The sequence below is a fragment of the Podarcis gaigeae genome (genome assembly GCF_964106915.1).
Source record: "Podarcis gaigeae genome assembly, chromosome: 16".
NCBI classification, from domain to species: Eukaryota; Metazoa; Chordata; class Lepidosauria; order Squamata; family Lacertidae; genus Podarcis; species Podarcis gaigeae.
In genome coordinates this window covers 18,141,496-18,169,068 of record NC_139693.1, presented here as the reverse complement: position 1 = coordinate 18,169,068, position 27,573 = coordinate 18,141,496, and the positions used below count along the sequence as shown (strand labels likewise).

Genomic DNA, 27,573 nt, shown 5'->3' with positions numbered 1-27,573 from the left:
AAACATGGACAAGCACAGAGAGACACGATTATACGCACCCTTCCCAAATTTACACATCAATATTTATACCTCATTATTTTTTCTTAAACATTTTTCCTAAAGTCGACCAACATTTCCCTTCCACGACTTTCCCAATTTCCATACCAATAGCAAAGCAAAGTAAAAACAAAGCAAACTATATTTATATACCCTTTGGATTCCCAAACTCCACCCACCCTTTTCCTGGTTTCAGTCCTCAACAAAAGTCCATCAGTCTCAATATACTGTTTAGCCTGGAGATCTCACGTCCGAGGCTCTCAATTCTCTCTCAGTTCCTCTCTGCCGGTCTTTTTGATAGTCTTTAATGTTAAACTCCAAATCTCGAAGAACCTCCAGCCCAACAGGATCCATGTTTCTACCAGGCAGACTTCCATATTTAAAAATAAAACTTATGGGGTACTTCAAATCTTGTTTTATCCTCCTTTCAGGTCCAAATGTCCCCCAAGCTCCAGCTTCCACCCCCAATTCAGGCCAGGCTCTCCACATCAAATTTTTATTTTCCTTTTTTGTCATCATGTCAGGTCTCAAAATGCAGCTCTACTTTAACTTTTGCAAAGTTTCAGCTCCTCCTTCCTTTTCTTCAGGAGCAACATATGTCAACTGCTCCATATTGTCAAAGCTCTCCGTTTTCTCTATTTGTTCAGTTGGATAGGCTTCTTGTTTCAAGTCCTTATCAGATTCAGCAATGTTCTTTACTGCTAAGTCCAGAGTTGTAACATTTGTAGCCAAAACATCAGTTTGGCCTTGTAACTTTCCCAAGAGAACAAAAGCTCTGTCCAATTCAGCCTGGATTTTCCTTCCTCCAGCCATTCCTGTAATGTCACTAAACCCCTCTAGGGGGATTTTAGTTCCTTAATATTCCTTTCAGCTCAAGTCCAAAAGTCAGATTATTTTGTATCAGCCTTTCCTTATTTTCAACAAATTATTACAAATTAACCAACAGAAGGAACAAAAACAAGGTTCTCCTTTTCCGTCTCGACAGCCAACTTGACAGCTGTCAAACTTTTCAGTCTTTCATCAACAGGCTCTCTCACGGGACACTCCTGGGTCCGGGGGTGTGTGTGTGAAACTTCAGCTCCCAAAATTAATTTTATTATCCTCCAGCAAAAATTCTTATAATGTCAAAACCGTGAAATTAAAGCCTTTTACTAAAAAAAAGAGAAAAGATTCTCTCGACCTTAGCTAGCAGGTCCTTTGCTTTAAATTGTTTACAAAGGGGGGGGGGGGTGGACTTCCTTTTTAACCCTTCCCCGCTCGTTCCTGATCCGCCAAATTTTTCTTTAAAATTCCAATTTCTGTATTACTCACGGGTTGATGTTTTAAAGTCCGAATGTTCCAAGGAAAAAGTCAGCGCTCTCTGATAATGGCTTGCGGCTTCACTCCGCAGATGAGGGAGTACTCTCAGCACCGTGCCGCACCCCGTCCCCGTTCCGAAGCCTTTAAAAAGGCTCCTTCACGGATTGGTGCCCGCCGAGTCACTACGCTCACAGGCTTCTGCGCCTGTGATTTTAAGGGTCCCTGTGTTGCCGCAGCGGTAAGACCCAGTCTCTGCAGAGCCGATTCCCTCCGGAGCTCGGAGGGAATCCGCCATTAATCGATGGTGCCAACCCGGAAGAAACAGTACTTCTGTCTTGTTGGGACTCAAGTTCAATCGGTGAAATGCTTTCCAGCTTTATAAAGTTGTAAACATAGTGATTTTGCCAACATTTAGAATGGGTGTTCATTTCTGTATTTAGATTTCTAGCTCAAATCCCTTTGACTTTGAACATAGTAAGAAATCTGCTGGATCAGGCCAAAGGGGACTCATCTAGTCCAGCATCCTGTTCTCACAGTGGCAAACCAGATGCCCGAATGGGAAACGGACAAGCAGGACCTGAGCAGAAGAGCTCTCTCCCCAGATCCAGTTTCCAGCAACTGGTATTCAGAAGCATTACTGCCTCTCATAGCGGCACATCATCCTTGTGACTAGTATCCATTGCTATTAGCAATTGCTAGGAGTCTTGCCAACCTGATCAGGTGAGCTGTGGATGGAGGACAGGTAGATACCAATTAGTGGGATTATAACTTCACTGATGCACAGGATGCTACAGGAACCTGCTAACGGACAGAGGAAAACAAGAATAGACACTCCAGGTGCCCCTATTTGCAGTGACTGTCCCAGATTTTCAGAAGCCATCCCGGTTTCTGATTTGATCCCAGAATGTCCCACTTTTCCTTAGGACATGCCTATTTTCATTTAGAAATGTTGGGAGTGTTTGGAATTATGCAACCCCTGAGCCAAAGAGATAAGTAACTATATGACATCTGAAGGCAGCCCTATATAGGGAAGTGTTTTAATGGCATTAGGTGCTGGCCTGCAGCATTATCTTGAGGACAAATCAACACTGACTACCTTCCATTTAGATTACTGCAACGTGTTATGCAAGGAGTTGAATTTGGAAATGGTCTGGAAACCTGAGTTAGTGCTAATAACAACTGCAGGGACATTGCTTGGCACTTGACAGGGGAGTTTAGGCAAATTCATACCAACGAACATTCACCTGCACCCTGTGTGAGGAATGTTAGAAGTGGGTGTGAGACTCAAAATTTGAACAAAATTGATGAAGCAGCAGAGAGTTTATCGATTACAAAATAACGTACTTGCAAGATCAGATGTCCAAAAGCAGACACACCCCAAAATAGTAAGACCGAAGCTTATATCCCTTATATCCGAGGCAGGTTCCCTCCTGTTTCCCCATTGGCTGGGTATGTGCAGGGTTTACAGCCTATCACATCCGCCCAATTAAAATACTAAAATCCCCCCCCTTTGTTGACATCTCCCATTACTCTGAATTTGATGACCATTCCTCCTAATTTCTTTCCTCCTTCTTTGGTCTGTGTTCCTATGCTTTTACACAATGACTCAAGCAATAAAGCCACATACTGACAACCACTGGGCATAAGCAAGCTCTATATTTGCTGAAGCATGTGTCCATTTCAACTGTCAGCCAGCCTGTTTTCGGGCATTCTAACCACGAGTCATTCTGAAGATAAGCTGTTAAGCAAGTCTATGGTTAAAGGTAAAGGTAAAGGGACCCCTGACCATTAAGTCCAGTCGTGACCGACTCTGGGGTTGCACGCTCATTTCGCTCTATAGGCCGAGGGAGCCGGCTTTTGTCCGCAGACAGCTTCCAGGTCATGTGGCCAGCATGACTAAGCCGCTTCTGGCAAACCAGGGCAGTGCACAGAAACGCCGTTTACCTTCCCACAGGAGCGGTACCTATTTATCTACTTCCACTTTGATGTGCTTTCGAACTGCTAGGTTGGCAGGAGCAGGGACCGAACAACGGGAGCTCACCCCGTCACAGGGATTCGAACTGCCGACTTTCTGATCGGCAAGTCCTAGGCTCTGTGGTTTAACCCACAGCGCCACCTGCACCATATTACCACATTCCTAAACCATTTGTTTTCTTCTCAGCTGAGAGATTAAAGTGGGTTGGCCGAGGATGTTCTCTTGCAGGTGACACAGACTGTTCTTGTATAAAAGCCACCAGCATTGTCTAAGGCGAAGTCCTTGTCTCTGTGCCTCTGAGTTGAAGGGAAATGGCATTTGGTGGAACTCTGTGGATGCTGATATTATATACAACTATTTTCATTCATTTCTTGCTGTTAGTGTGGGGAGTTTCTTATACTCTTGCCAGGACCCACGTGCCTCGAGGAATCAGCCGCCCTGCACCATTGATACTTTTAAATCTCTTAGTGGGATATGGATTTGTACTGGTAAGTTTATTTTACATATATTACAGGGATGAAGCGACACCTCTCTAAAAAGGGCTGCAACATTTGAAATAGTTTAGAGAAAAGGCAAGTAAGAGGCGACATGATAGAAATGTTTAAGATTATGGAGAAAATAGAGAGAGGAAGGTTTTCCTCCGTCTCTCACAACACTAGAACTTATAGACAACCCAATGAAGCTGAATGTTGGAAGATTCAGGACAGATAGAAGAAAGGACTTCTTCACACATAATATATTCAACCCATGGAAGTCACTCTCACAAGAGGCAGTGATGGCTGCCAAGTTGAATAGCTTCCAACGAGAAATAGAGAAATTCATGGAGGCAATAACCGTGGATGCTTATTAACCAGCTCTGGCTCTAGAGATGGAGGCAGCAATGCTTCTGAACACCAGTTGCAGGAAAACACAGGAGGGGAGAGGGCTCCTGTGCTTGGGACCAGGTTTGTGTCTTTCCCATTGGTGCACCTGGTTGACAACTGCGAGATGGTGAACTAAATGGGCCATTGTCCTAATCCAGCAGGCTCTGCTTTGAGGCGTTCCCAAAGTAAAGGAAGGATTGAACTCTGATTATGAAAATACACACAGAGGCTTGAACCAGCAAGACTCTGGGAAGGGTGTGTATAATAATAATTCCTGTCCACCCTCCAGCCCAGGTCGTTTTATTCACAAAAGAACTTTTTACACCGTGTTCGTAAGAACCAATCAGATTTCCTCTGAGCATTTCAACAAACCCACGTGGGGACAAAGTTAACCTACAAAAACTAATTAAGCATGCACCCCTCCTGAAACTCCCCATGTGTGTGAGCAATGCAGCCATACATCTGGAGTTAAGGATTGCATCATTGGAGACGGCCATCTGGAAGCGAGTCTTTGGCTATTGGCTGTCCAGCTGGCATAGGCTTCCCGACCATTACCTCTTTCAGTGCCTCTGGCGGGATGACTTTGTTAACCCGTGGGTAGGAAAAATCCATGCCAAACTTTTGAGCATCGGAATTTCCCCAGCGGACTCCTTAAAGATGAACCTACGCTCAGCCAAAAGCCTTATTGAGCAAAGATTAGCAGACATTGAAAATCAACACAACCTCTCCAGGGGTGGGGGTGTCTGCTCTCCCAGGTATCACGGAATAACCCCACCACTTGGCCTTCCATCATACATGTCATCTCTTTCATCTGTACCACACCGACTTGCATTTATTCGTGCAAGGTTCAATGTTTTTCCATCGAACCTGTTGAGCTACAGATTTTCCAAGGGTTTGGTGTCTCCGCTATGCGAGTGTGATGGGAAACCAGTTGAATCTCTTCCTCATATAATGTTCAACTGTCCCTTACATAGCATAGCTAGGACTAAATTCCTGGGTCCTGCTTTACTGCACTTGGTTGGCAGGCCTGCTGAGTCACATGCCGCACTGCTCTTGCAGGATACAGATCCTTCTGTAACTCTGCAGGTGGCGAGATTCCTGAATGCGGTTATCTCACACACAAAAACCACCAAAAAACAACAACAACATGATGAGAGTGCATGACGGATCTCGTCTCCAGTTCTCCTTTTTCTGTGAACCGTCCCTTGGATCTTTCCGGGCCCCAAGCCGTTACTGTCACTGTTTAATGACCACCCTTGCATCGTGGTCCCCTTCTGTTGTTAGATGTAATGGTTTTTATGCTTCTGTGCTTTTATGTTTGTACATATTTTATGGGCTAATAGCCGTAAATAAATAAATTGAATTGAATTGAAAAAGCATGCACTTCTGGGGTAAACAAAACAGAACTACAAAGGAGGTCATCCAGCAACACTGGAGGTCACAAACAAGCAATATACATGATAAGGAGGCCAGGAGGACAGGGATCATTATCACCTTCATGTGAGATCTATTTCCCGGCCCTAAGATTAACATGCTAAGATTAACATATCAGAAAAGCTACATCAAAAAAAGCTGCCCACTATCTTTCACAGCCCAGGATGCATGCCTGGCATAGCTGTAAACTTTCAGATTTGAAAATAAGGGATCAGCAGCCTCGAAAATAAGGGATCAGCAGCCATAATAAGGGATCACAGGTCCCGAAGTAAAGAGCTCAGCTAATCTGTAGGTGGGCTTTTGCCCTTGCAAACAATCACGGCACCCTCTTTTCATGTTTCAGTCATTTTGCTTCGGTCTCTTGTAATGTGCTGCCACCCAGTGGCCTTCCTGGCAAATCGCATCAGGTAATTCAGAGGTGGATCCCAACATAACCTTTCCTTGCTTCTCATTCTGTCCCGCTGACCGTTGCTTGGTAAGTGCTGATGTTACTTTCCATAAGCAGACCTTTCTCCTTTCCCCAGACCAGCTCCGTCAGAGCTATTGCTCACTTCCAAGCCACAATATTACTGCACCGTCACCTCTTCACTGGGAAGCGCCGAGCAAAGGCGAGTCCCCAGGCAACGGCGCCGATTTGATCGGCACAAGGCATGCAAGCTCCATCCCCCAGTCATTCTTAGACTCCTTATTGGGTGAGCAACGCAGCCAAGCAACACAGTTGGAGCCTCCCTCCTCCCTGGCCGGCAGGGAGGGAGGGAGAGGAGCTGCTTCCTTTGAAACCTGGGAAATTTAAGGGACATCATCAATCCAGGACAGCAGTGGGAAATGGCGCTGGGATAAGGGAGTTTCCTGCCAAATAAGGGACGGTTGACAGCTGTGATGCCTGGCAAAGCAACTGGCAGCTGGGCTGTGTACGCAAACAGAGAGAAATGGACAGTAGAGGAAATGGCCAGAGATGCGGAGGGTTGTGGGATTTGATCAGAAATTACTGTCAATGAATTAAACCCAATCAACACCATGCTTTCACAGCTGACACAATGGCTTGAAGCATATTTTATAATTCATCATAGTAATCCCACTTTATTGGCCAAGAGAGCTGGAGTACAGCTTCCGGGTCATGTGTTCAGCATGACTAAGCTGCTTCTGGCGAACCAGAGCAGCGCACGGAAACACCGTTTACCTTCCCACCGGAGCGGTACCTATTTATCTACTTGCACTTTGGCGTGCTTTCGAACTGCTAGGTTGGCAGGAGCAGAGACCAAGCAACGGGAGCTCACCCCGTCGCGGGGATTCGAACCACCCACCTTCTGATTGGCAAGTCCTAGGCTCTATGGTTTAACCCACAGCGCCACCCGTGTCCCTTATAGAGGGTGGGAGGCTGGCCCAAACCTGAAAACGCGATGCTGCTGTCCCTTAGAGCAGCTTGTTATTGGTCCTGGGGAAGGCTGAGAGGAGGCGGGGAGGGGAAACGGGGAACTTTCCTTGGGCAAAGCCAGTTTGAAGAAGAGTCCACCTGCACCTGGAAGGCAAGGAAAGGGGGTGGGAGTGGAAGCACCTAAACACAGACACGAGGCTTAATTTTTATTATTAGGAGGCATCCGGGGCGTAGGAAGGGGGGGTGCGGTGGCGGAAGCCTACCCTGGGTGTCATCCCTGAGGTGGGGTGACAAAAAGGCACACTGCAGGGGGCTCGCCCTGCTGCCCCATGTGCAGCGGCTCGAGTTGCCACCACTGCCCACAGCAGATCACAGCGCGCCCCCCAGCTCACCCCGCCCCCCCAGGTGCATGGCATGGCTGCTGCTCCGGGCGTCTGTTCAGCTAACTCCACCACTGACTGAAATTGTTGCCCCGAAGCAACGGGCGAGTTTCCAGGTCGGTGTAAAAATGTTCTGAAATGCTGCTTCTTTCCCTCTCCCCCCAGTCTCTATCTCCAAATCCCCGGGCGTGTTGAATCCTAATAGCGAGTTGTCCTACCCGGTACACTTACTCAGAAATGTATCCCATTGGTTTTAGAGTTTACTCACAAGTAAGGGTAAAAGGGTCGCAGCTCATATGCAAATAGTTATGCCTGGCATAGGCAACCTCTGCCCTCCAGCTGTTTTGTGAATACAACTCCCATCACCCCTAGCTAACAGGTCAGGGATGATGGGAACTCTAGTCTCAAAACATCTGGAGGGCCCAGTTTGCCTATGCCCGAGTTATGCTTTAGGTACCGCTCTGGCGGGAAGGTAAACGGCGTTTCCGTGCGCTGCTCTGGTTCACCAGAAGCGGCTTAGTCATGCTGGCCACATGACCCGGAAGCTGTACGCCGACTCCCTTGACCAGAAAAGCGAGATGAGCGCCGCAACCCCAGAGTCGGCCACAACTGGACCTAATGGTCAGGGGTCCCTTTACCTTTTTTATAGACACCCTTGCCCTTCCCAGCTGGACCTTAGGATGGTGGGTCCTTCTTTGGGAGCCCCCTGCAGATAGGGTGCAGCAGAGGGCTGCCCTGACCACCCACTTCTTAACACCTGCTCTTGATATACTGCTTGCAACTGTTTGTTCACTGACTTATTGGCCTGGATGACATTTCAAGGTTCTCCTTGGCAGCTCAAAGTTTGAAGTCAAGTGACCAGAGGATGGTGAGATCCAACGACATCTTCTTGCTTGTTGGCCTGATACGGAGAGAGAGGCAGAATGTCTTGCCTTTTGTGTGTCTGGGGATCTGGGTTTGACTACAATTCTATCTAATGTGGGTATAATGAAATGGACCCATTGCACTCCAAAGGACTTGGCTTAGCTTTTTGCACAGATGTTTCTCGTTGCTAAATTCCCAAAAGAAAAGCTTCTGGGCTTTTAACAAACATTATTTTAAACATATTTTCTATTCATGATGTATCATTTCCCAGTAAGCTTTACCCTTACTACAAGACCACCACATGATAAAAAGAACCTTCTTCCTCTTTACATTTTCAACATTTATTTGATTTAGATTTATACATTTTTGCCATTTTTGCCAGTGGTTAGATACCATTGATAGTTTATTTTCATATAGTTTTCTCTTAAACCATAACATGCTGTAAATTTTATATCCACATTCCACAATCGTCCCCATGCTTCCATGTCTATATTATGACCAATTTCTATTGCGCTATGTATCATTGGGGATTTTACTTCCTCATCCTTTGTCTCCCATTCCAATAATATTTTATACATTATAGACAGCACTTTTACATTCCCTTCCACAGGTCTCTCTCCAGTTGTGATATTTGTTCCCCAGACCCTTGTAGCCTATCTTTCTTAAATACTCCATTCAAATGATGATATTGTATCCTTGTTGTTAGTTTTCCTGATAATTCCTTATTTTTTATAAATTTATACTTTCCTCCCAATTGTTTTAATAATTTTTGTAATTTGTCCACCATTCTATCATATTGTAATCCTTTTATGTAAACCGCCCTGAGACCTCTGGGTATAGGGTGGTACAGTGGTGCCTCGCAAGACGAAATTAATTTGTTCTGCGAGTTTTTTCGCCTAGCGAATTTTTCGTCTTGCGAAGCACGAAATCCCATAGGAATGCATTGAAAATCAATTAATGTGTTCCTATGGTCAAAAAAAGTCCAAACAAAGCCAAATTTGGTACAACAAGAGTTTATTAAGTGCTCTTTAAAGTCACACATACTGTAAAGAGCATTTCAAAAATTGATGGAACAATAAATTAAGTTTCTAAACATGACAGAAAAACATTTAAAATCAACAAAGTGTACAGTACATTTTCTAAGACTCTGGGGGACAACTTGAAGAAGGTTCCTCTTCCTTTCTTTGCTTCTTGCTGAAGAACCTGTCCATGGTCTGCTGCTTCATCCGCCTTTTCAGCACCTCCCTGAAAGGCGACATGACCCTCGTATCAAAAGTGTTCGCAAGGTCATGTGCCACGTGCTTGTCAGGGTGGTGCCGCTGTGCAAAAGCCTGCACATCCTTCCACTTCATGCAAATGTCCCTCAGTTCTTTGGAGGACAGCCGTTCCTCAGTTGCTTCCTCCTTTTCCAGCGAGGCCTGCTCCTGCGCAGCCTCTGCCTGCAGTTCGACCAGCTCCTGGGTGGTCAGCTCGTGGTCGTGCTCCTCCACCAGCTCGCTGACGTCCTCCTCTGTGACCTCCAGGCCCATGGTCCTCCCCAAGGCAACAATGTCCTGCACCACTGTTGACTCTGGTGCATCAGAGTCACTTGGTGCTACACAGTCCGGCCACAGGCTGCGCCAAGCACAATTCAAATTTCTCTGGCTGATCCCGTTTCAGGCCGTAGTGATCATCTTCAAGCAGGTGACGATGTCGAAGTGGTCCTTCCAGAATTCCCGCAGGGTGATGGTGGTGCAATCAGTCACCTCGAAGCATCGCCTGAAAAGCTCCTTGGCGTAGAGTTTTTTGAAATTGGCGATGACCTGCTGATCCATCGGCTGGAGCAGTGGTGTGGTGTTAGACGGCAACATGATGCTGATGAAGCTGAACTCCTCCAACAAGTCCTCCTCAAGGCCTTTAGGATGAGCAGGAGCATTGTCCATCAGAAGCAAAGCCTTCACCGGCAGGTCGTTGTCCAGCAGGTACTGTTTGACAGCAGGGCCAAAAGCAAGATTGACCCAGTCCACAAACAGCACACGTGTGACCCAAGCCTTGCTGTTGGATCGCCACATGACACTCAGCTGCTCCTTGTTGACCTTGTGTTTCTTGAAGGCCCGTGGGTTCTCCAAGTGGTACACCAGCAGGGGCTTGATCTTCAGGTCGCCGCTTGCGTTGGCACAGAAGAGCAGGGTCAGACGGTCCTTCATGGGCTTGTGGCCAGGCAACTTGGCCTCCTCCTGTGTGATGAAAGTCCTTTTGGGCATCCTCTTCCAAAACAGCCCGGTCTCGTCGCAGTTGAAGACCTGCTGTGGAACGTAGCCCTCTGTCTTCACAACCTCCAGGAACTCCGCTGCAAAGTCTTCAGTCGCAGGAACATCAGAACTGGCAGCCTCTCCATGCCTGACCACACTGTGGATTCCAGATCTTGCCTTGAACTGGTCAAACCAACCTCTGCTTGCCTTGAAGACTTCTGGCTCGCCTGAGGTTCCTGGCTGTTCCCGGACGAGGTCTGTGTGCAATGCCTTGGCCTTCTCACAAATGACGGCCTCAGTCACTGTGTCCCCTGCACGCTACTTCTCTTCTAACCAGATGAGCAGCAACTTCTCGACCTCCTCCAGAACAGCTGGGCGGTTCTTCACGATCCTGGTGACTCCCTTGGCTGCATCAGTCGCAAGGATCTTCTCCCTCATCTTCAGGATGGTCCCAATGGTCGATGGCTTCCTCCCATACTCCCTGGCGAGGTCTGTCACACGCATTCCACCGTCGTGCTTCCGGATGATCTCCTTCTTCATTTCCAGCGTCACCTTCTCCTTCTTCCTCTCGCCGGCCTCTGCAGCAGCAGTCTTCTTGGGTCCCATGGCAGCACAGCTCTTACCTTCGCAACCCCCCCAAAAAAATCAGTGCTTCACATCCAAAAAATTCAAAAGCACCCAGCCACCCACCACACAGAAATTCAAACCCAAAATCCAAAACCCCCCCAAAAAGTTTTAAAAGTTTAACTTACCAAATGGCTGCAAAATAAGTTTTGGAGAAGCTTCAAAAATCACCAAAGTCTTCAAAAACCTCAACTGTTCTCCCAGCCACCCACCACACAGAAATTGCAAACCCCTCCCCAACTGTTGCAAACCCCTCCCCAACTGTTGCAAACCCCTCCCAACTGTTGCAAACCCCTCCCCAACTGTTCCCCCAGCCACCCACCGCACAGAAATTCAAATCCAGAAATTTTTTTAAACAACAGCAGAGTGGCCCAATGGTCATAAAAAATCACAAAAATTCAAAAAAAACACACCACACAAGCTTCCAGATTCTTGCAAACCCCTCCCCAACTGTTCCCCCAGCCACCCACCACACAGAAATTCAAACCCAGAATTTTTTTAAAAACAACAGCAGAGTGGCCCAATGGTCACAAAGAAAACATAAAAATGCAGAATAAAACCACACAAGCTCCCAGATTCTTGCAAACCCCTCCCCAACACCAAGTCCTTGAATTTCAAACACCCCAACCCAAAATCCAAAATCCCCCCAAAAAGTTTTAAAAGTTTAAATTACCAAATGGCTGCAAAAGAAGTTTTGGAAAAGCTTCAAAAATCACCAAAGTCCTCAAAAACCTCAAAAAAGGCTACCACACCGTGTGCTATGAGTAGCTCTTCAAAGTCAAGTCGCAACTGCACCTCTTCAAGCAATGCACCCTGGGTATTAACGGTTTTACGAAAAAGGAAACAAACTTGCAAGACGTTTTCGTCTTGCGAAGCAAGCCAATAGGGAAATTCGTCTTGCGAAGCACCTCAAAAAACGAAAAACTCTTTCATCTAGCGAGTTTTTCATCTTACGAGGCATTCGTCTTGCGGGGCACCACTGTATATAAATTCAATTAATAATAATAATAATAATAATAATAATAATTTTCTTTGCGTATCCACACTCTGTGTGAGGAACAACAGTGTCTTTTTGGTGAAACTCTGTGGATGCTGATATTATATACAACTATTTTCATTCATTTCTTGCTGTTAGTGTGGGGAGTTTCTTACCAGGACCCACCTGCCTCGAGGACTGTCCTATCGCCCAATAATGCTGCTTCACGATTTCTCAGTGGGATATGGATTGGCACTAGTAAGTATATTTTACATATATCATGGGGTTATTTTACATATATCATCATAGTTTCTGGCCTTATTGTTGCCAAGAAAGTTCTTCACTACCAGAACAAATGCCTTCCACGCTTCCAGTTCCACTTCGTTCATTGACTTTCCGAACTCTGAATCTCTGATGAGCTGTCGGATTTGAGGACCGTCAAAGATGCCAGCTTTCAACTTCTCCATGGTCAATCCTGGAAAAGCCTGGCACAAGTAAGTGAAGCAGTCACCATCCTTGTCCAGAGCCTTGGTGAACTGCTTGATTAAGCCAAGCTTGATGTACAGCGGTGGGAAGAGTATTCTGTCTCTGTCCACCAGAGAATCATTGATGACGTTCCTTTCTTTGCAAGGCACCAATTCCTCCCACGCAGGCCAGTGCTTCTTTGTGTAATGCTGAGCACGCTCCCTACTTTTCCACATGCACAGAAAACATGGGTACTTGGTGAAGCCAGACTGTTGTCCCAACAAAAAGTTCACCATCTTCAGATCAACACAAATAAACCACTTATGCTGATCATAACCAATTTTCTCCAGCACATACTTCACCGCTTCATAGTTCTCCTTCAGTGTACTCGAGCGAGCCAGGAGTATAGAAGCAAACTGGTTGCCGTTGTGTAGCAGAACACATTTCAGTGATCGCTTGCTGCTGTCAATGAACAGTCTCCAATCTTTGGGTTCGTACTGTGGCACTCCAAGCTTGAGCAGAAGCTGCGCACTAATCTTTGTCACTAATGTCAGGAAGTTCTCTGAAGATAGGCACTGGAATTTCATCACAAAGAGCTACAGGACGACGTGCTGATTGAAGATCAGGATACTTGAGGCTGCTCCGATTCTTTCTGTTGATCCCAGTCACATCAACAGTGCACCAATTTATGGAAGATTTCGAGGTTTTATGACTTCAAACTGATCCTTTTTTGACATAATCACCCAGAACTATTGGACCTGAATACTTCTTGTCATTAAAATAATCATTTCCAATCAAAACAATTATTCGACATGGCATTTTACCCCCACCAACTTCTTCTAAAATGCTCCAGACAAACGTACATGTGAACAAAAAGGTAAAAAAACGACATGTGGCCATAGCTCAAAAACTTGACCTGATTGAGCAAAAACAATGTGATTTTTGGATTCAGCGCATCAGATTCGTCCTAAATCAACTAAAAAAAATGCAGACAACAAATTTCTTGTTGACCAGTGAATTATCAAACGCTTTCTCTGCATCTAGAAAAACCATGGGTAATTGCTAATCATTTCTTTTTTCAAAATATTCAGTAGCATTTAATACAATTGTAACATTATCCTTTAACTGCCTCATCGGCAGAAATGCTGTCTGGTCTTCGTGTATTAAGTTTCCTAACACTTGTTTGAGTCTTCTTGCTAATATTGCCGCAATCCATTTATAATTACAATTAAGCAAAGTAATAGGTCTATAATTATTGACTTGGGCTGGGTCATGATCTTGTTTTGCTATCAGTGTGATATTGGCATACTAATAATAATACCAATTTTATTATTTGTATCCCGCCCATCTGGTTGGCTTTACCCAGCCACTCTGGGTGGCTTACAGCATATATAAGCATAATAAAACATCAAACATTAACAAACACAATATCTTCTACAGACTAAACCTGTATAAATCAATATAAAATAATAATAATAATAATAATAATAATAATAATAATAATAATAATAATAATAATACCCAAATTAAAATAGCTGCCAATCCCAACAAGACATTTAACCAACCCCAACCCAACAAAAACAAAACAGGGGAACTAAAATTAAAGATTTTAAAACTTTTTAGGCAGTTGCCACATCCCAAGAGTTGTTTCAGCAATGCCCCTCTGGCCTCCCAGCAGCCCCTTTTAGCTGTTCAAGGTGAGTCTGGGCCCTGCCCCCTAGGCCAAGGGGAAATGGGCCTTTCAGCAGGGAATGGTCTTCCAAGTATCAGGTATCTCATCCTGTGTCAAAGTACTGGTCATGATCATTTCTGAAGGCTGGATTAGACGGTCCCAAAATACTTTCTTAAGTATTAAAAAATTGTAAGTAGAAAAATATCTAATGCTAATTATGCATGCTAAATGTTTTGTTTTAAACAGGTAGGAATTCTGGAAAAAATGGGCATCTGCCATAGATATTCCATAATCAGGGCCATGTGCCTATTCATTCCGATAATGAAGGACTCCAAACTGATCATAAAGGACCTGGTTTTTGATGGGGTGCCTGTGAGGGTGTACTGGCCCAAGACATCACCTGCTGGGAACAGGAAAGGAATCATCTTTCTTCATGGAGGTGCTGCGGTGGCTGGAAGCATCCGTAAGTTCTGTGAAATGTGTTTGAAATGGTTAACTGTACAGTAGAACCTCTATTTACAACCACCACCACTCGCGGACGTTCTAAGTTGTGACCATGGCAAACCCAGAAGTAACTGGCGGGTTTGCTGCTGTTCGCGCCTGCACAGAAGCGGGCAATTGTCGTCCGTGCCTGCGCACAATGGCACCTCTCCCAGCGACCCGTTTCGCCATAAGGACGAGCCTCTGGAACGGATTGTGGTCGCGAGTAGAGGTTCCACTGTATTGTTAGAAGAGAATTTGTCATTGTAATTTAATGTATAGATCCTGAAATGTTTGCCGTGGACGGGGGTGGGGTGGGGGTGATTTGTGCAGCCTATACATGGTTGTTGTTGTTGTTTTCTACAATCAAGTAGCATATATATTTTATGAAATAATAATAATAATAATAATAATAATAATAATAATAATAAATTTATACCCAGCCCATCTGGCTGGGTTTCCTTAGTTACTCTGGGCGGCTTCCAATAAAATATTAAAATACAATAGTCTTTCAGATATTAAAAGCTTCCCTAAACTGGGCCACCTTCAGATGCCTCCAAAAAACATGGTAGGTGTTTTTTTCCTTTGACATCTGGTGGGAGGGTATTCCACAGGGTGGGCACTACTACAGAGAAGGCCCTCTGCCTGGTTCCCTGTAAATTCACTTCTTGCAGTGAGGGAACTGCAAGAAGGCCCTCGGCACTGGACCTCAGTGTTGGGGCAGAACGATGGGGGTGGAGACGCTCCTTCAGGTATACCGGACAGAGGCCGTTAAGGGCTTTAAAGGTCAACACCAACACTTTGAATTGTGCTCGGAAACGTACTGGGAGCCAATGTAGGTCTTTCAAGACCGGTGTTATGTGGTCTTGGCGGCTGCTCCAGTTACCAGTCTAGCTGGCCTATTCTGGATTAGTTAGTTGTAGTTTCCGGGTCACCTTGAAAGGTAGCCCCACATAGAGTGCATAGCAGTAGTCCAAGCAGGAGATAACTAGAGCATGCACCACTCTGGCGAGACAGTCTGCGGGCAGGTAGGGTCTCAGCCTGCATTCCAGATGGAGCTGGTAAACAGTTGCCCTGGATGCAGAATTGACCTGTGCCTCCATGGACATTAAAAACAGACATTTATGACACAGCAATATTAGTCATATCCAGTCCTTTTCTCTGGAAAGAGAGGTGCCAGTACTCACCATGAAATTGTTAATGTAAGTGCCATACTTTTTTTTTAAAAAAAAAATATTTTTATTAAGGATTTTCTTGTTTTACAGAAGTGTAGTGCCTCGTATTTTTTTCTTCTTCTTCTTCCATGTAACGTTTTTACAAATCCGTTTCATTTGTTGAGGCATTAGGGGGAGAAGAAAACAGAAAGAAAAAAGAAAGGGGGGGTGGGGTCGGGTGGCGGTGTTTCTATTATGTTTAATGTATGTAGAGTTTGATGTCAGCGTTGCTTGTGTTGTTCACTTGTGTTCCTTTGGTGGTGAGAGAGGTTGGGGTTGGCTTAGGGTGTGATTGTTTGCTTGTGATTGGCTGTGGTGATCTTTGTTTTCGTGTGTGAGTGAGGTGGGTGGGTGTTTTGGATCAGGTTAGCCATATTGATTTGTATGCTGTTGGTGGATTATTGTCATTGTCCTGTTGGGCTGTGTATGTGATAAAGGGGAGCCATACCGGGGTGAAGGCGTCTTCTTCTGTTTGTCCCCGTGTCAGTTTCAGTTTATTAGTTAATTTTTCTAGTAGGGCTGTTTCCCATACTATTTGGTACCATTGGTCCATGCTTACTCCTGACAGGTCTCTCCAGTGTCTGGTTATGATGTTTCTGGTTGCTGAGAGCAGGTGGGTTATAAGTTCTTTGTGGTGTAAATGGGCATTGTTGTCTTGGAAGATGTTTAGTAGGGCCAATTCTGGGGTGATGTCTATTACTTGCTTAGTTATTTTACATATTTCTTGTATGGCTGTTGTCCAGAATAGTTGAATTTTGGTACACTCCCACCACATGTGGAGGTATGTGCCTGAGGAGGTGCACCCTCTCCAGCATTTTGGTGAGGTTCCTGGGTGTATTAGCGCTAGTTTCCTTGGTGTTAGGTACCACCTGTAGGTGAGTTTCAGTGTGAGTTCTTTTCTTTTTGTTGATATGGATTTAAAGGGGGGTTTAGACCACATTCTGGTCCATTGAGTGGGGTTAATCTCATAGCCTATGTCATTCTCCCATTGTTTTTTGATTGTGTCTAGGGGATTTGCGGGATTTTGGAGTAGTATTTTGTATATTGCGGATACCGTCCCTCAACAACAACAACAAAGAGGTCCCGGTCCTGCATACCCTTGTGTACCCCCTGGGGGGAAAAGCATTGGTCATATCTGTTAATTTCAACAGGTTTACTTTCAGTAGGACTAACTCACAGTGGATTCAACTCACAGTGATTATAATGTGAACCACCAAGGAAATTTGTAATGGAGAGTAACAAATAATTGCTCACAGCAGGCAGTGTGTGATGTGTTTCCTCCCCCCTAGGAACCTCTGAAATGATCTGCCGTTCCATTGCCCACCAAACTGACTCAGTGGTTATGTGTGCTGAGTAAGTATCTTCTTGCTTGTTGTAGCAGAAAAAAGAGTATTTCCCCTCAGTTTCTAACCCTTCCACATGAGCCCAGAAAAAAGCTGATTTTGCCAACATAGTGGATTTGCCAACCTTTAGAATGGGTGTTCACCTTTGTATTTTGATTTTTATGCCTTTGGACCCAATCCCTCTGGTTTGGGCAAAATCCCTCTCCTAAGGCAAAATGGCCCTGTGGTTGAGAGGGAAAGTGCAGCTGGAGTGAAGGTGAACTTCTCTTTGGCAAATAAGCTCAAGCTGTTCCCAACTGTCCCGTCAGCCACACTTACCATCCAGTGAGAACAGTGGTACATTGGGCAATGGGAGAAGTGTCATTTGCCAGGACTTCAGAGCCCTTTACAAGGCAAGCCTTCCCGACAATAATGGACATCATCTCTCCCAATGGCTGCCCTCACTGCCAAAATGCACCTTTGCTGCATGATTGAAGCCTCCTGGCCAAGGTGGGTGAACTGGAGATCTTGGCTTTAAGGCTGTATGGTTTAAGGTGGGCAGAAAGAATGGGAAGCACTGATCTCAGGAAGGCATGGTGGGACATACTGGAGGTGATTCAGAACTGGGGTTGTTTTCCTGAGATGGAAAATTAAATCAAGGAAACATTCAAAATATAGAAGTTGGTTATATTAGGCATGTCGTGTGGAAAGTGGCCTAGGGAAACGTGTTTGTCGCTCTCTCTGAACTCTAGAACATGCGGACATTCAATGAAGCTGAATGCTAGAAGATTCAGATAAAAGAAAGAACTTATCCATACAGTGCAAAGTTAAACTATGGAACTAATTCCCACAGAAAGCAGAGATAGCTTCCAATGTGGATGGCTTTGAAAAGGGATTAAATAATTGGGCAGAGTATAAGGCTACCAGTGGCTCCTAGCTATGCTGGCTATAGTCTGCCTCTATGGTCAGAATCAGGTTTGACCAGCGGCCACTGAGAATGGGATGCCGAACTAGCATTATATTTGGGTGCAGAGCATCAGGCACAGGGGCTGAATGCTGCACTCTGGGCCACTTCATTTCCCCTCTGACCCCAGACCCCACCCCTGCACTATTGCCCCTCTTTTGCACCATCCTTGAGTGGCATCTGACTGGTGTGAATGTGTCTTGCTTGCTTGGTTGGAGGGTAGAGAAAGGTGTGTGGCTGTGTGTAGGAACCAACCTACTTGTCCAGTGGGAAAGTTCCATTTTGCTCTCTGGTCCCACCCACAGCTGACATGTGGCCCCCAGGAAGGTTGCATAGAAAGGAATGTGGCCCTAGGGGTGCCACCCTTGATATATATGCCATTGCAGGAAAATGCTGCAAAGTGTATGATGAATGCTGATGACAACTTGCCTTCTCTTTAGGTTTCGTTTAGCTCCTGAGCATCCGTATCCAGTCCCTGTACTGGACAGTTTAACTGCTGTAATACATTTTATGAAAAATGCAAAGGAATATGGAGTGGACGCCAGCCGCATTGCCATTGCTGGGGAGAGTAGTGGAGGCACTTTTACTGCAGCCATTTGCCAAGAACTGGTGACCAGAGAGGACCTCCCCAGAGTGCGAGCTCAGGTCCTGATCTACCCATTCCTCCAAGCAGTGGACTTCAATTTGCCATCCTATCAGCAAAACCATTCAGTTCCTCCTATGTTCCGGAAAAGAACTGTCAAAGTTGGTTTGACATATCTCACTGGGAAGACAATGAACGTAGATGGAGTTCTGAAAGGCGCCCATGTCCCTCCTGATTTGAGAGAGAAATACCAAAAATGGATCAATGCTGATAACATTCCGGAAGAATTTAAAGCTAGGGGCTATGTTCCTGTAGAACCTGCTCCATTTTCAGAAGAACTTTATGAACAAGTTAAAAGAGGTTATGAGACAATGTTTGCCCCCCTTCTAGCAGAGGATGACATAATCCGCCAGCTCCCAGAGGCTTTCATATTAACCTGTGAATATGATGGATTCCGGGACGATGGGCTGTTGTACAAGAAGCGGTTAGAGGACAATGGTGTGCCAGTGACATGGTATCATGTTCGAGATGGATTCCACGGAATAATGGCCTTGGCTGGTTTGGGGCCACTTGCATTCCTGAACACACAGAAATGTTTGCAGAGTGTAATACAGTTCTTAAAAGGTTTATAGAAATGAATGCCCTTCTTGGCCTTCCAATGGCTGTCTTGTCAAATGCTTTTTATTGATTTTTTCACAAACAAATAAAACTTAATTTATTACAATCAACACTTTGTGTTGTCTTATTTACACTGCGTAAGTTCACGCCCAGAATTCCTTCCGTCCCTGCTTCGGTTTTCTTAATTTATATCTTCTCTTGCAGATTCTCATTTACCCTCTATACACATCTCAGGATTTATGTTATCCCTGCTAAAGTTTTTAAACTTCTACAGTTAATTCTTATGTATGCAACAAATTTACTCCACTCTTCTTCAAACTTTGTCTCTTTTTGCTCTGCCTCTCGGGAGGAAAGGGGGTCCGTTTCAGGGTTCTGACAGACACCCTGCCAGGGGCGGAGGAAAGGGGGTGAGGTGGGGGCAGGCCGCCTTGGGTTCACCACTGAGGGTGGTGACAAAATGCTGGGCGGCAGTGCGCCTGAGCCACACGTCTCTCCTGGGAGTGACGCAGTGGCTTGGGCGCCCGCAGGCTCCGCTCTGCCCCTAATGGTCCGCCCGCCACCACCTCCCCCTCAGCTGTAGGGCGGCTGAGTGGGAGGAGGCAGGCAGACTCCTCGGAGGCCCCACAGAGCGTCCTGCCCGGGTCGCCCCACCCTGCCCCACGGGCAGCTGGTCCTGCTCCTGGGCGCAGGGCACATGTGCCACCCCAGGCACCTGATTGGCTTGCTCCGCCACTGCACCCTGGGAGATCTTGAGCATAAGATCATGGATTGTAGAATTGGAAGGGATCCTGAGGGTCATTTAGCCCAACCCCTTGCAATGCAGTTGGGCCATTCCATGTCCAGTGATCCAGAGACTTTTAACTTACCCTTTTACATTGCTTTCAGTTTCAGTTTCCTAAAAGTAGAATAAGAGAAGGTCCCAGATATCGGTTTTTATTTTAAATGTCAGCTCGTTTTTTGAGTTACGAGGGTTTTAAAAAACTGACAGTTTTGTCCTTGCCAGACTACAGAAAAACCTCAAAAGCTCAGCCCAGAATTGAGATATTTGAAAACTAAAAATACCAATCTCTTCAGAAGCTCATGGGCATTAATATGACATGGCACATGATGGACTTGGTCCAAATTTAAAAGTTAAGTTACATAATTTAACATTTTAAAAAGTGATTTAAAGAAATTAAGATAATTTTAAAAATTCCATTTATTTATTTATTGACTATTTCATATTTCTAAGAGCTTCTTGCAAAATTTCATCCCATCTCAATGGGATCACATTAAATATATCTATATATCTATATCTATATCTATATCTATATCTATATCTATATCTATATCTATATCTATATCTATATCTATATCATCTATATCTATATATTCTACATACATGTCGGCTTTATTGGGTTCTGTTTAGGATAAATGGGTCTTCCTGGAGTAAAATATAACAGAATAAGCAAGACTTCAAGCCACTTCAGGCATTTCTTTAAAAAGTTATTCATTTAAAAGGTATCTGAAAAACTAGTTAGGCTTTTCTTTTAAAAATGTGTTCCAAAGCAGACTGGTAGCTTGCTGAGCTTTTGACGTTTCGTGTAGTCTGGCAAAGTGCAAATTATCAATTTCAAACCTTCATAAACTAAAAAAAATGGAATGGGATTAAAAAAAGTAACTTTTTAAGGTTTAAACTTAGTTCTGATCGTTCAACAAGTGTACAAAATTTCAAGAAAATCAGATGACATGAGGTAAAAATTCACCAAAAATGTCTTCCTCAGTGGCAATGAGCATCTGAAGGTTCACCTCGCAGTTGATGAAGCCCATTGCATTGAGTTACTCCAGCTGTTGCTGGTAGAACTGGACTCTACACCTACCAAGGGAGAGAGATCAGAGTTTTCCTTCTCTGAGATGGGCTACCTTCCGAGGTCGATGAGCCCCATGGGCCCCTCACTTCCCTCTGCAGCATGTGCTGAAGCAAATTATGTTTGAATGTGATCTGTCATATACTGTTAAGTTGTGGGTGAACATATCAGACGACACAGCGATTCTTCAAACAACTCTTCTTTATTCAGATGCCAGAACAGAACTGAAGGCCTCAGTCAGCCTGCTTATATAGAGCTCCAGTACCTTGTTACTGTAACAACTTTCTAAAACTATCCAATCACTGAACGTCACTTTCGATCCTTCATTAGCATAACTATCTACAGTATCCATGCAATCACTGAACGTCACTTTCGATCCTTCATTTGCATAACTATCTACAGTATCCCCCTGCTGGCCCAGGGTGAGAACCCTTCCCCACTGAGATAAGCCGTTAGTTACAATCGTAATGGTTTCCTTATATACAGCACTATACGTAATGGTTCAATTAGGCACAAAAGCATATCAGTTACATTTCACATACTTCCACATACTTAGTTCAACAGTGTTACATGTCCAACAACATAGTCCTTTAAATAAGTTGGGCGCTTGGAAACTCTGCCAGACTGCCGGGGAATGGTACCCAGGTCCAGTGGGCTGCCCGATTCTTGCTGAGGCTGTGGCGTGACCCTCGGTGGCGTTGAAACCAAGTCCCCTGGATCCGCTGCTGTGGGTGGAACCTACGAAAGTGGAGTTGACGGAATGTCAGGCACGGCAGTGTTCTGAGTCTGTGGGAAGTCCGGCAAACCCTCTGAAGTGGCTTGGTTCGGCTCCATGCCCGCAGTCTGCGAGAGAGGTGTAGGTGGAGCCTCGTCATCTGTAAGTGTCTGTTCCGGAGCCATGAGCGCAGCTGGGGGCACCACAGTAGTGTCCAAGTCCCCAACCCTGCGCCTAAGCTTCAATAGGAGATAATCATAAAAGTGATTTCCGTTCAAGTAAATTTTGATAGCTCGTTTTCTCTTAAACCATAACATGCTATTTAACCTTACTACAAGACCACAACATTATAAAAAGAACCTTCTTCCTCTTTACATTTTCAACATTTATTTGATTTAGATTTTGTCTCCCATTCCAATAATATTTTATACATTATAGACAGCACTTTTATATTTCATTCCAACAGGTCTCTCTCCAGTTGTGATATTTGTCCCCCGGACCCTTGTAGCTTATTTTTCTTAAATACTCCATTCAAATGATGATATTGTATCCTTGTTGTGCCGCCCGGTATTTTGTCACCCCCTCAGTGGTGACACCCTGGGCGGCTCCTCACCTTCCTTCTCAGCTCCAGGCATCCTGCTGCCACTGGATAGAAAGACGGAGGGGGACAGAAAGAAGCAGCCTGCTGCAGATGGAGGGAAGTGCTGAGGAAGCAGGGGGAAAGGAGAGCAAATGGAGAAAGAGGAGCGGGGTGGGGTTGCGGGGAGGACGAATAAATGCTGGCCTGCAGCTTTATCTTGATCTCAGAATTAACACTGGCAACCTTCCATTTGGATTTCTGCAATGTGTTATGCAAGGAGTTGAATTCTGAAACTTCAGTTAGTACCAATAGTGACTCTTGGGACATAGATTGGCACTTGGCAACAGATCCATATCTCATCTGGGCCTGGATAGATCCCAGTCTGTTTTCAGGTGTGCACGTCTGATCTGAATAGGCCCACGTGCGGAATTCCTTCAGGTATCATGGCCCTAATTTGTGAAGGATATAGATACCCTTGAGACGCGGGTGGCACTGTCCACAGAGCCGATCAGAAGGTCGGCGGTTCGAATTCCCGCGACGGGATGAGCTCCAGTTGCTCGGTCCCAGCTCCGGCCAACCTAGCAGTTCGAAAACACATCAAAGTGCAAATAGATAAATAGGGACCGCTCTGGCGGGAAGGTAAACGGCGTTTCCGTGTGCTGCTCTGGTTCGCCAGAAGCGGCTTAGTCATGCTGGCCACATGACCCGGAAGCTGTACGCCGACTCCCTCGACCAGTAAAGCGAGATGAGCGCCGCAACCCCAGAGTCGGCCACAACTGGACCTCATGGTCAGGGGTCCCTTTACCTTTTTTATAGACACCCTTGCCCTTCCCAGCTGGACCTTAGGATGGTGGGTCCTTCTTTGGGAGCCCCTTGCAGATAGGGTGCAGCAGAGGGCTGCCCTGACCACCCACTTCTTAACACCTGCTCTTGATATACTGCTTGCAACTGTTTGTTCACTGACTTATTGGCCTGGATGACATTTCAAGGTTCTCCTTGGCAGCTCAAAGTTTGAAGTCAAGTGACCAGAGGATGGTGAGATCCAACGACATCTTCTTGCTTGTTGGCCTGATACGGAGAGAGCAGCAGAATGTCTTGCCTTTTGTGTGTCTGGGGATCTGGGTTTGACTACAATTCTGTCTAATGTGGGTATAATGAAATGGACCCATTGCACTCCAAAGGACTTGGCTTAGCTTTTTGCACAGATGTTTCTCGTTGCTAAATCTTCAAACTCAAGCAGATATTATGTAGCAACATCTGCCTGGAGTTATGATGTGACAATTTTGGGACTTCACATTGAGAAAGAGAGAGAGAGGGAGGGAGGGAGGGAGGGATATTTATTTTTAATATCTTCTGCATATTCAAATTAACTTAATTTATTCATCTACTTTAAATATATACTCTTTTGAAACTGCAGGTTGTAACAATAATCCTGCCAATGTTCTTTTCTGTTTACAATGTATCTGTAAATATTCAATAAACCATTTTCATTCTTTTATAAAAAGTTTGTTATCTGGGTTTTTTATTTTTCTGGTAAGTTTTGCCATTTCTGCATATTCCTTAAGTTTTCTGTATTCATTCTTCCTTTGCTGGGACTTCTACTTCTTTCCATTTTGGGTCAAGTAGCATCATTGCTGCTGTATAGTTTCTATACAGTTTAGGTAGTTCTGTCCCTATAATTCCCAAAAGAAAAGCTTCTGGGCTTTTTACAAACATTATTTTAAACATATTTTCTATTCATGATGTATCATTTCCCAGTAAGCTTTAACCTTACTACAAGACCACCACATGATAAAAAGAACCTTCTTCCTCTTTACATTTCCAACATTTATTTGATTTAGATTTATACATTTTTGCCATTTTTGCCAATGGTTAGATACCATTGATAGTTAATTTTCATATAGTTTTCTCTTAAACCATAACATGCTGTAAATTTTACATCCACATTCCACAATCGTCCCCATACTTCCATGTCTGTATTATGACCAATTTCTATTGCACTATGTATCATTGGGGATTTTACTTCCTCATCCTTTGTCTCCCATTCCAATAATATTTTATACATTATAGACAGCACTTTTACATTCCCTTCCAGCAGGTCTCTCTCCAGTTGTGATACTTGTTCCCCAGACCCTTGTAGCCTATCTTTCTGAAATACTCCATTCAAATGATGATATTGTATCCTTGTTGTTAGTTTTCCTGATAATTCCTTATTTTTTATAAATTTATACTTTCCTCCCATTTGTTTTAATAATTTTTTGTAAGCTGTCCACCATTCTATCATATTGTAATCCTTTTATGTGAACCGCCCTGAGACCTCTGGGTATAGGGTGGTATATAAATTCAATTATTATTTATAATAATAATATTCTTTTTATTTACCTCTATAATTTCCAACATTGAGAGCCAAAGAGGTTCCCCTCTAATAAATGCTTCTATTTATCCCATATTCTATACAATCCCTCCCCCTAATTATATGATTTATAAATCCTTTATGTACTTTCACCTTTTCATACCATAATGAAGCGTGCCAACCAAAAATATTATCATGGCCTTCTAAGTCTAGAATATGTGAATTCTCTAATGTTCTCCATTGCTTCAACCAAGAAAGTCAGGATGCTTCCATTTTGTATCATTGCCACAAATGACCAATGGGTCCAACAGCAGAGAAAGCTTTTATAAATAAATGAATGAACTAAATCCAAGTCCCCTCTTTGTTCAGCAAGAGGCCATCAATGGGTCCAAGAGTAGAGGAAGCAGAGGAAGATTTTATAAATAAATAAATAAATGGACTTTATAAATGAAAAGTGGAGCAATAGACTGGGTGGGATTGGCTCCCATTGGTCAGCCTGCACAGCGCCAAACCTCTTTCCTCACCACACAGTTCTGGAAAGTTGCAGTGACCCTCCGGTTGGGAGGATGCCATTGCAGTGTCGTGCCAGCCAGCCCCTCCTGCATCGTTGTGCCGCCCCTTTTAATTATCCCCAATAAACTCCTCAGGGAGGGAAGAGGAACAATGATTTTGTGTGGGAGGGCAGGCAAACTCCTATGCATGCCTTCCCTCGGGAGGAGAAGATAGGCAAATTCACACCCACCAACGCGTATCCACACCCTGTCTGAGGAACAACAGTGTCTTTCAGGAATCCAGGATAGCTGCAATGTCTTACTGGATCATTAAACTATTTCTTTTCTTCTCAACTGAGAATTATATGGGTTGGCCTAGTGTGTTCTTTTCCACATGGCATAGATTGTTCTCCTATAAAAGCCACCAGCGTTGGCCAAGGCGAAGTCCTTGTCTCTGTGCCTCTGAGTTTAAGGGAAATGGCGTTTGGTGAAACTCTGTGGATGCTGATATTATATACAACTATTTTCATTCATTTCTTGCTGTTAGTGTGGGGAGTTTCTTATCGTCTTACCAGGACCCACCTGCCTCGAGGACTGTCCTATCGCCCAATAATGCTGCTTCACGATTTCTCAGTGGGATATGGATTGGCACTAGTAAGTATATTTTACATATATCATGGGGATGAAGACACCTCTATAAAAGGGGCTGCAACCCCTTAGAGTCAATAAAATAATTTAGAATAATTCTTTTAAAAAATGCTAATTAATTTGAAAATATTGAAACCAATCTGATACCCATTCTTGAATTTCTTCTAACTTTTTCATTTTACATGCATTACCAGAAAAACACAGTATGTCTCTACAAGTACCCCAATTCTCTTGGATGTTTAATTTCCTTAGTGCACTGGCTTCAATAGGAGATCATCATAAAAGTGATTTCCGTTCAAGTAAATTTTGATATCTGGTCAAAAAAATTTTATTTCCCGCCCTCTGCTGCCCACTACTTTCTTTCTCTTATAAAAGAAAATCACCAAGCTGCTTTATTGCTTCCAGTACCTTAACCACATTTTCATCAGGTTTGAAGACTCACTTGGAGGCTTCGTATATCATTTTCTCTAGTATCCCCACACAACACTTCTAAAACCAAAATACACAATAATGGTGAAAGTAGACAACCTTCTCTTGTTTCCTTGCCAATAATGCATTTTTCTTATAAAATTCTGTTTACTGTTTGCAAATCGCTCTGTATATAATGTATTGATTCCTCTCAAAATTTCTCCCTGAACCCCATTTTATCTAGTAATTCCTGCCCCCAACTCCAAGAAGCATTACACTGGGTAACAATTTTTTACTTTTTGAATGTTGTCTAGATTTCTACAACTGATTTAGGGTATTTTTGCAATGCTGAATCAGGAAATGGCATCCATTTCTCTCCATCAGGTCAGGTTTACTGTAAACTGAATGGTGGGCATTGATAAAGGTAAGTACACGTAAATTGCATGTTGCTTCACCATTTTTCAAACTTCAGGGCTTGAACTTCCGTTTCTTGGAACTCCTGGAATGCTCAGCGGCAGGGAGGTCTCTCTTCAGAGTCCAACAGTAGTCAGCCATCATGACTGCGTCCCAGCAACCCTGATACCTGGTCTCCATCTCTTTCATGTCCTGATGGAATCTCTCCTCCTGCTCGTCACTCATTGAACCCAGTTTCTGAGGAAACTGGTCCATATGTGAAAATAGGTAGTGCATCTTGACGCTCATGTTGCAGCCCAGTTTCTGAAAGCAGTCAGCATATTGTTGACAAGTTCTGCGTAGCTTCTGGCCTTATTGTTGCCAAGAAAGTTCTTCACTACCAGAACAAATGCCTTCCACGCTTCCAGTTCCACTTCGTTCATTGACTTTCCGAACTCTGAATCTCTGATGAGCTGTCGGATTTGAGGACCGTCAAAGATGCCAGCTTTCAACTTCTCCATGGTCAATCCTGGAAAAGCCTGGCACAAGTAAGTGAAGCAGTCACCATCCTTGTCCAGAGCCTTGGTGAACTGCTTGATTAAGCCAAGCTTGATGTACAGCGGTGGGAAGAGTATTCTGTCACCAGAGAATCATTGATGACGTTCCTTTCTTTGCAAGGCACCAATTCCTCCCACACAGGCCAGTCCTTCTTTGTGTAATGCTGAGCACGCTCCCTACTTTTCCACATGCACAGAAAACATGG

At 44.4% G+C, this 27,573-nt stretch overlaps 2 protein-coding genes and 1 long non-coding RNA gene across 3 annotated transcripts in view; 2 read left to right on the top strand and 1 right to left on the bottom strand.

Annotated features, from left to right (window-relative positions):
* The first annotated feature begins 12,172 nt into the window (after nt 1-12,172).
* On the top strand, nt 12,173-19,420 carry LOC310834120 (arylacetamide deacetylase-like 4). The gene is made up of 4 exons (XM_083717553.1): nt 12,173-12,315; nt 14,441-14,657; nt 17,178-17,241; nt 18,615-19,420. Exons 1-4 carry the CDS (start codon nt 12,274-12,276, stop codon nt 19,387-19,389), a joined length of 1,098 nt encoding a protein of 365 aa, XP_083573679.1. The 5' UTR covers nt 12,173-12,273; the 3' UTR covers nt 19,390-19,420.
* LOC310834300 overlaps nt 17,170-27,573 on the bottom strand; it is a 21,794-nt gene continuing 11,390 nt past the window's right edge. Inside the window, exon 2 of the long non-coding RNA XR_014559165.1 lies at nt 17,170-17,374. This is a non-coding gene — a long non-coding RNA (uncharacterized lncRNA). The remainder of the gene's footprint in view (nt 17,375-27,573) is intronic.
* Nucleotides 25,726-27,573, top strand: part of LOC310834184 (arylacetamide deacetylase-like 4) — a 14,938-nt gene continuing 13,090 nt past the window's right edge. The window contains exon 1 of the mRNA XM_083717664.1: nt 25,726-26,015. Within this exon, the coding sequence (XP_083573790.1) occupies nt 25,839-26,015 (177 nt within the window). The 5' untranslated portion in view covers nt 25,726-25,838. The remainder of the gene's footprint in view (nt 26,016-27,573) is intronic.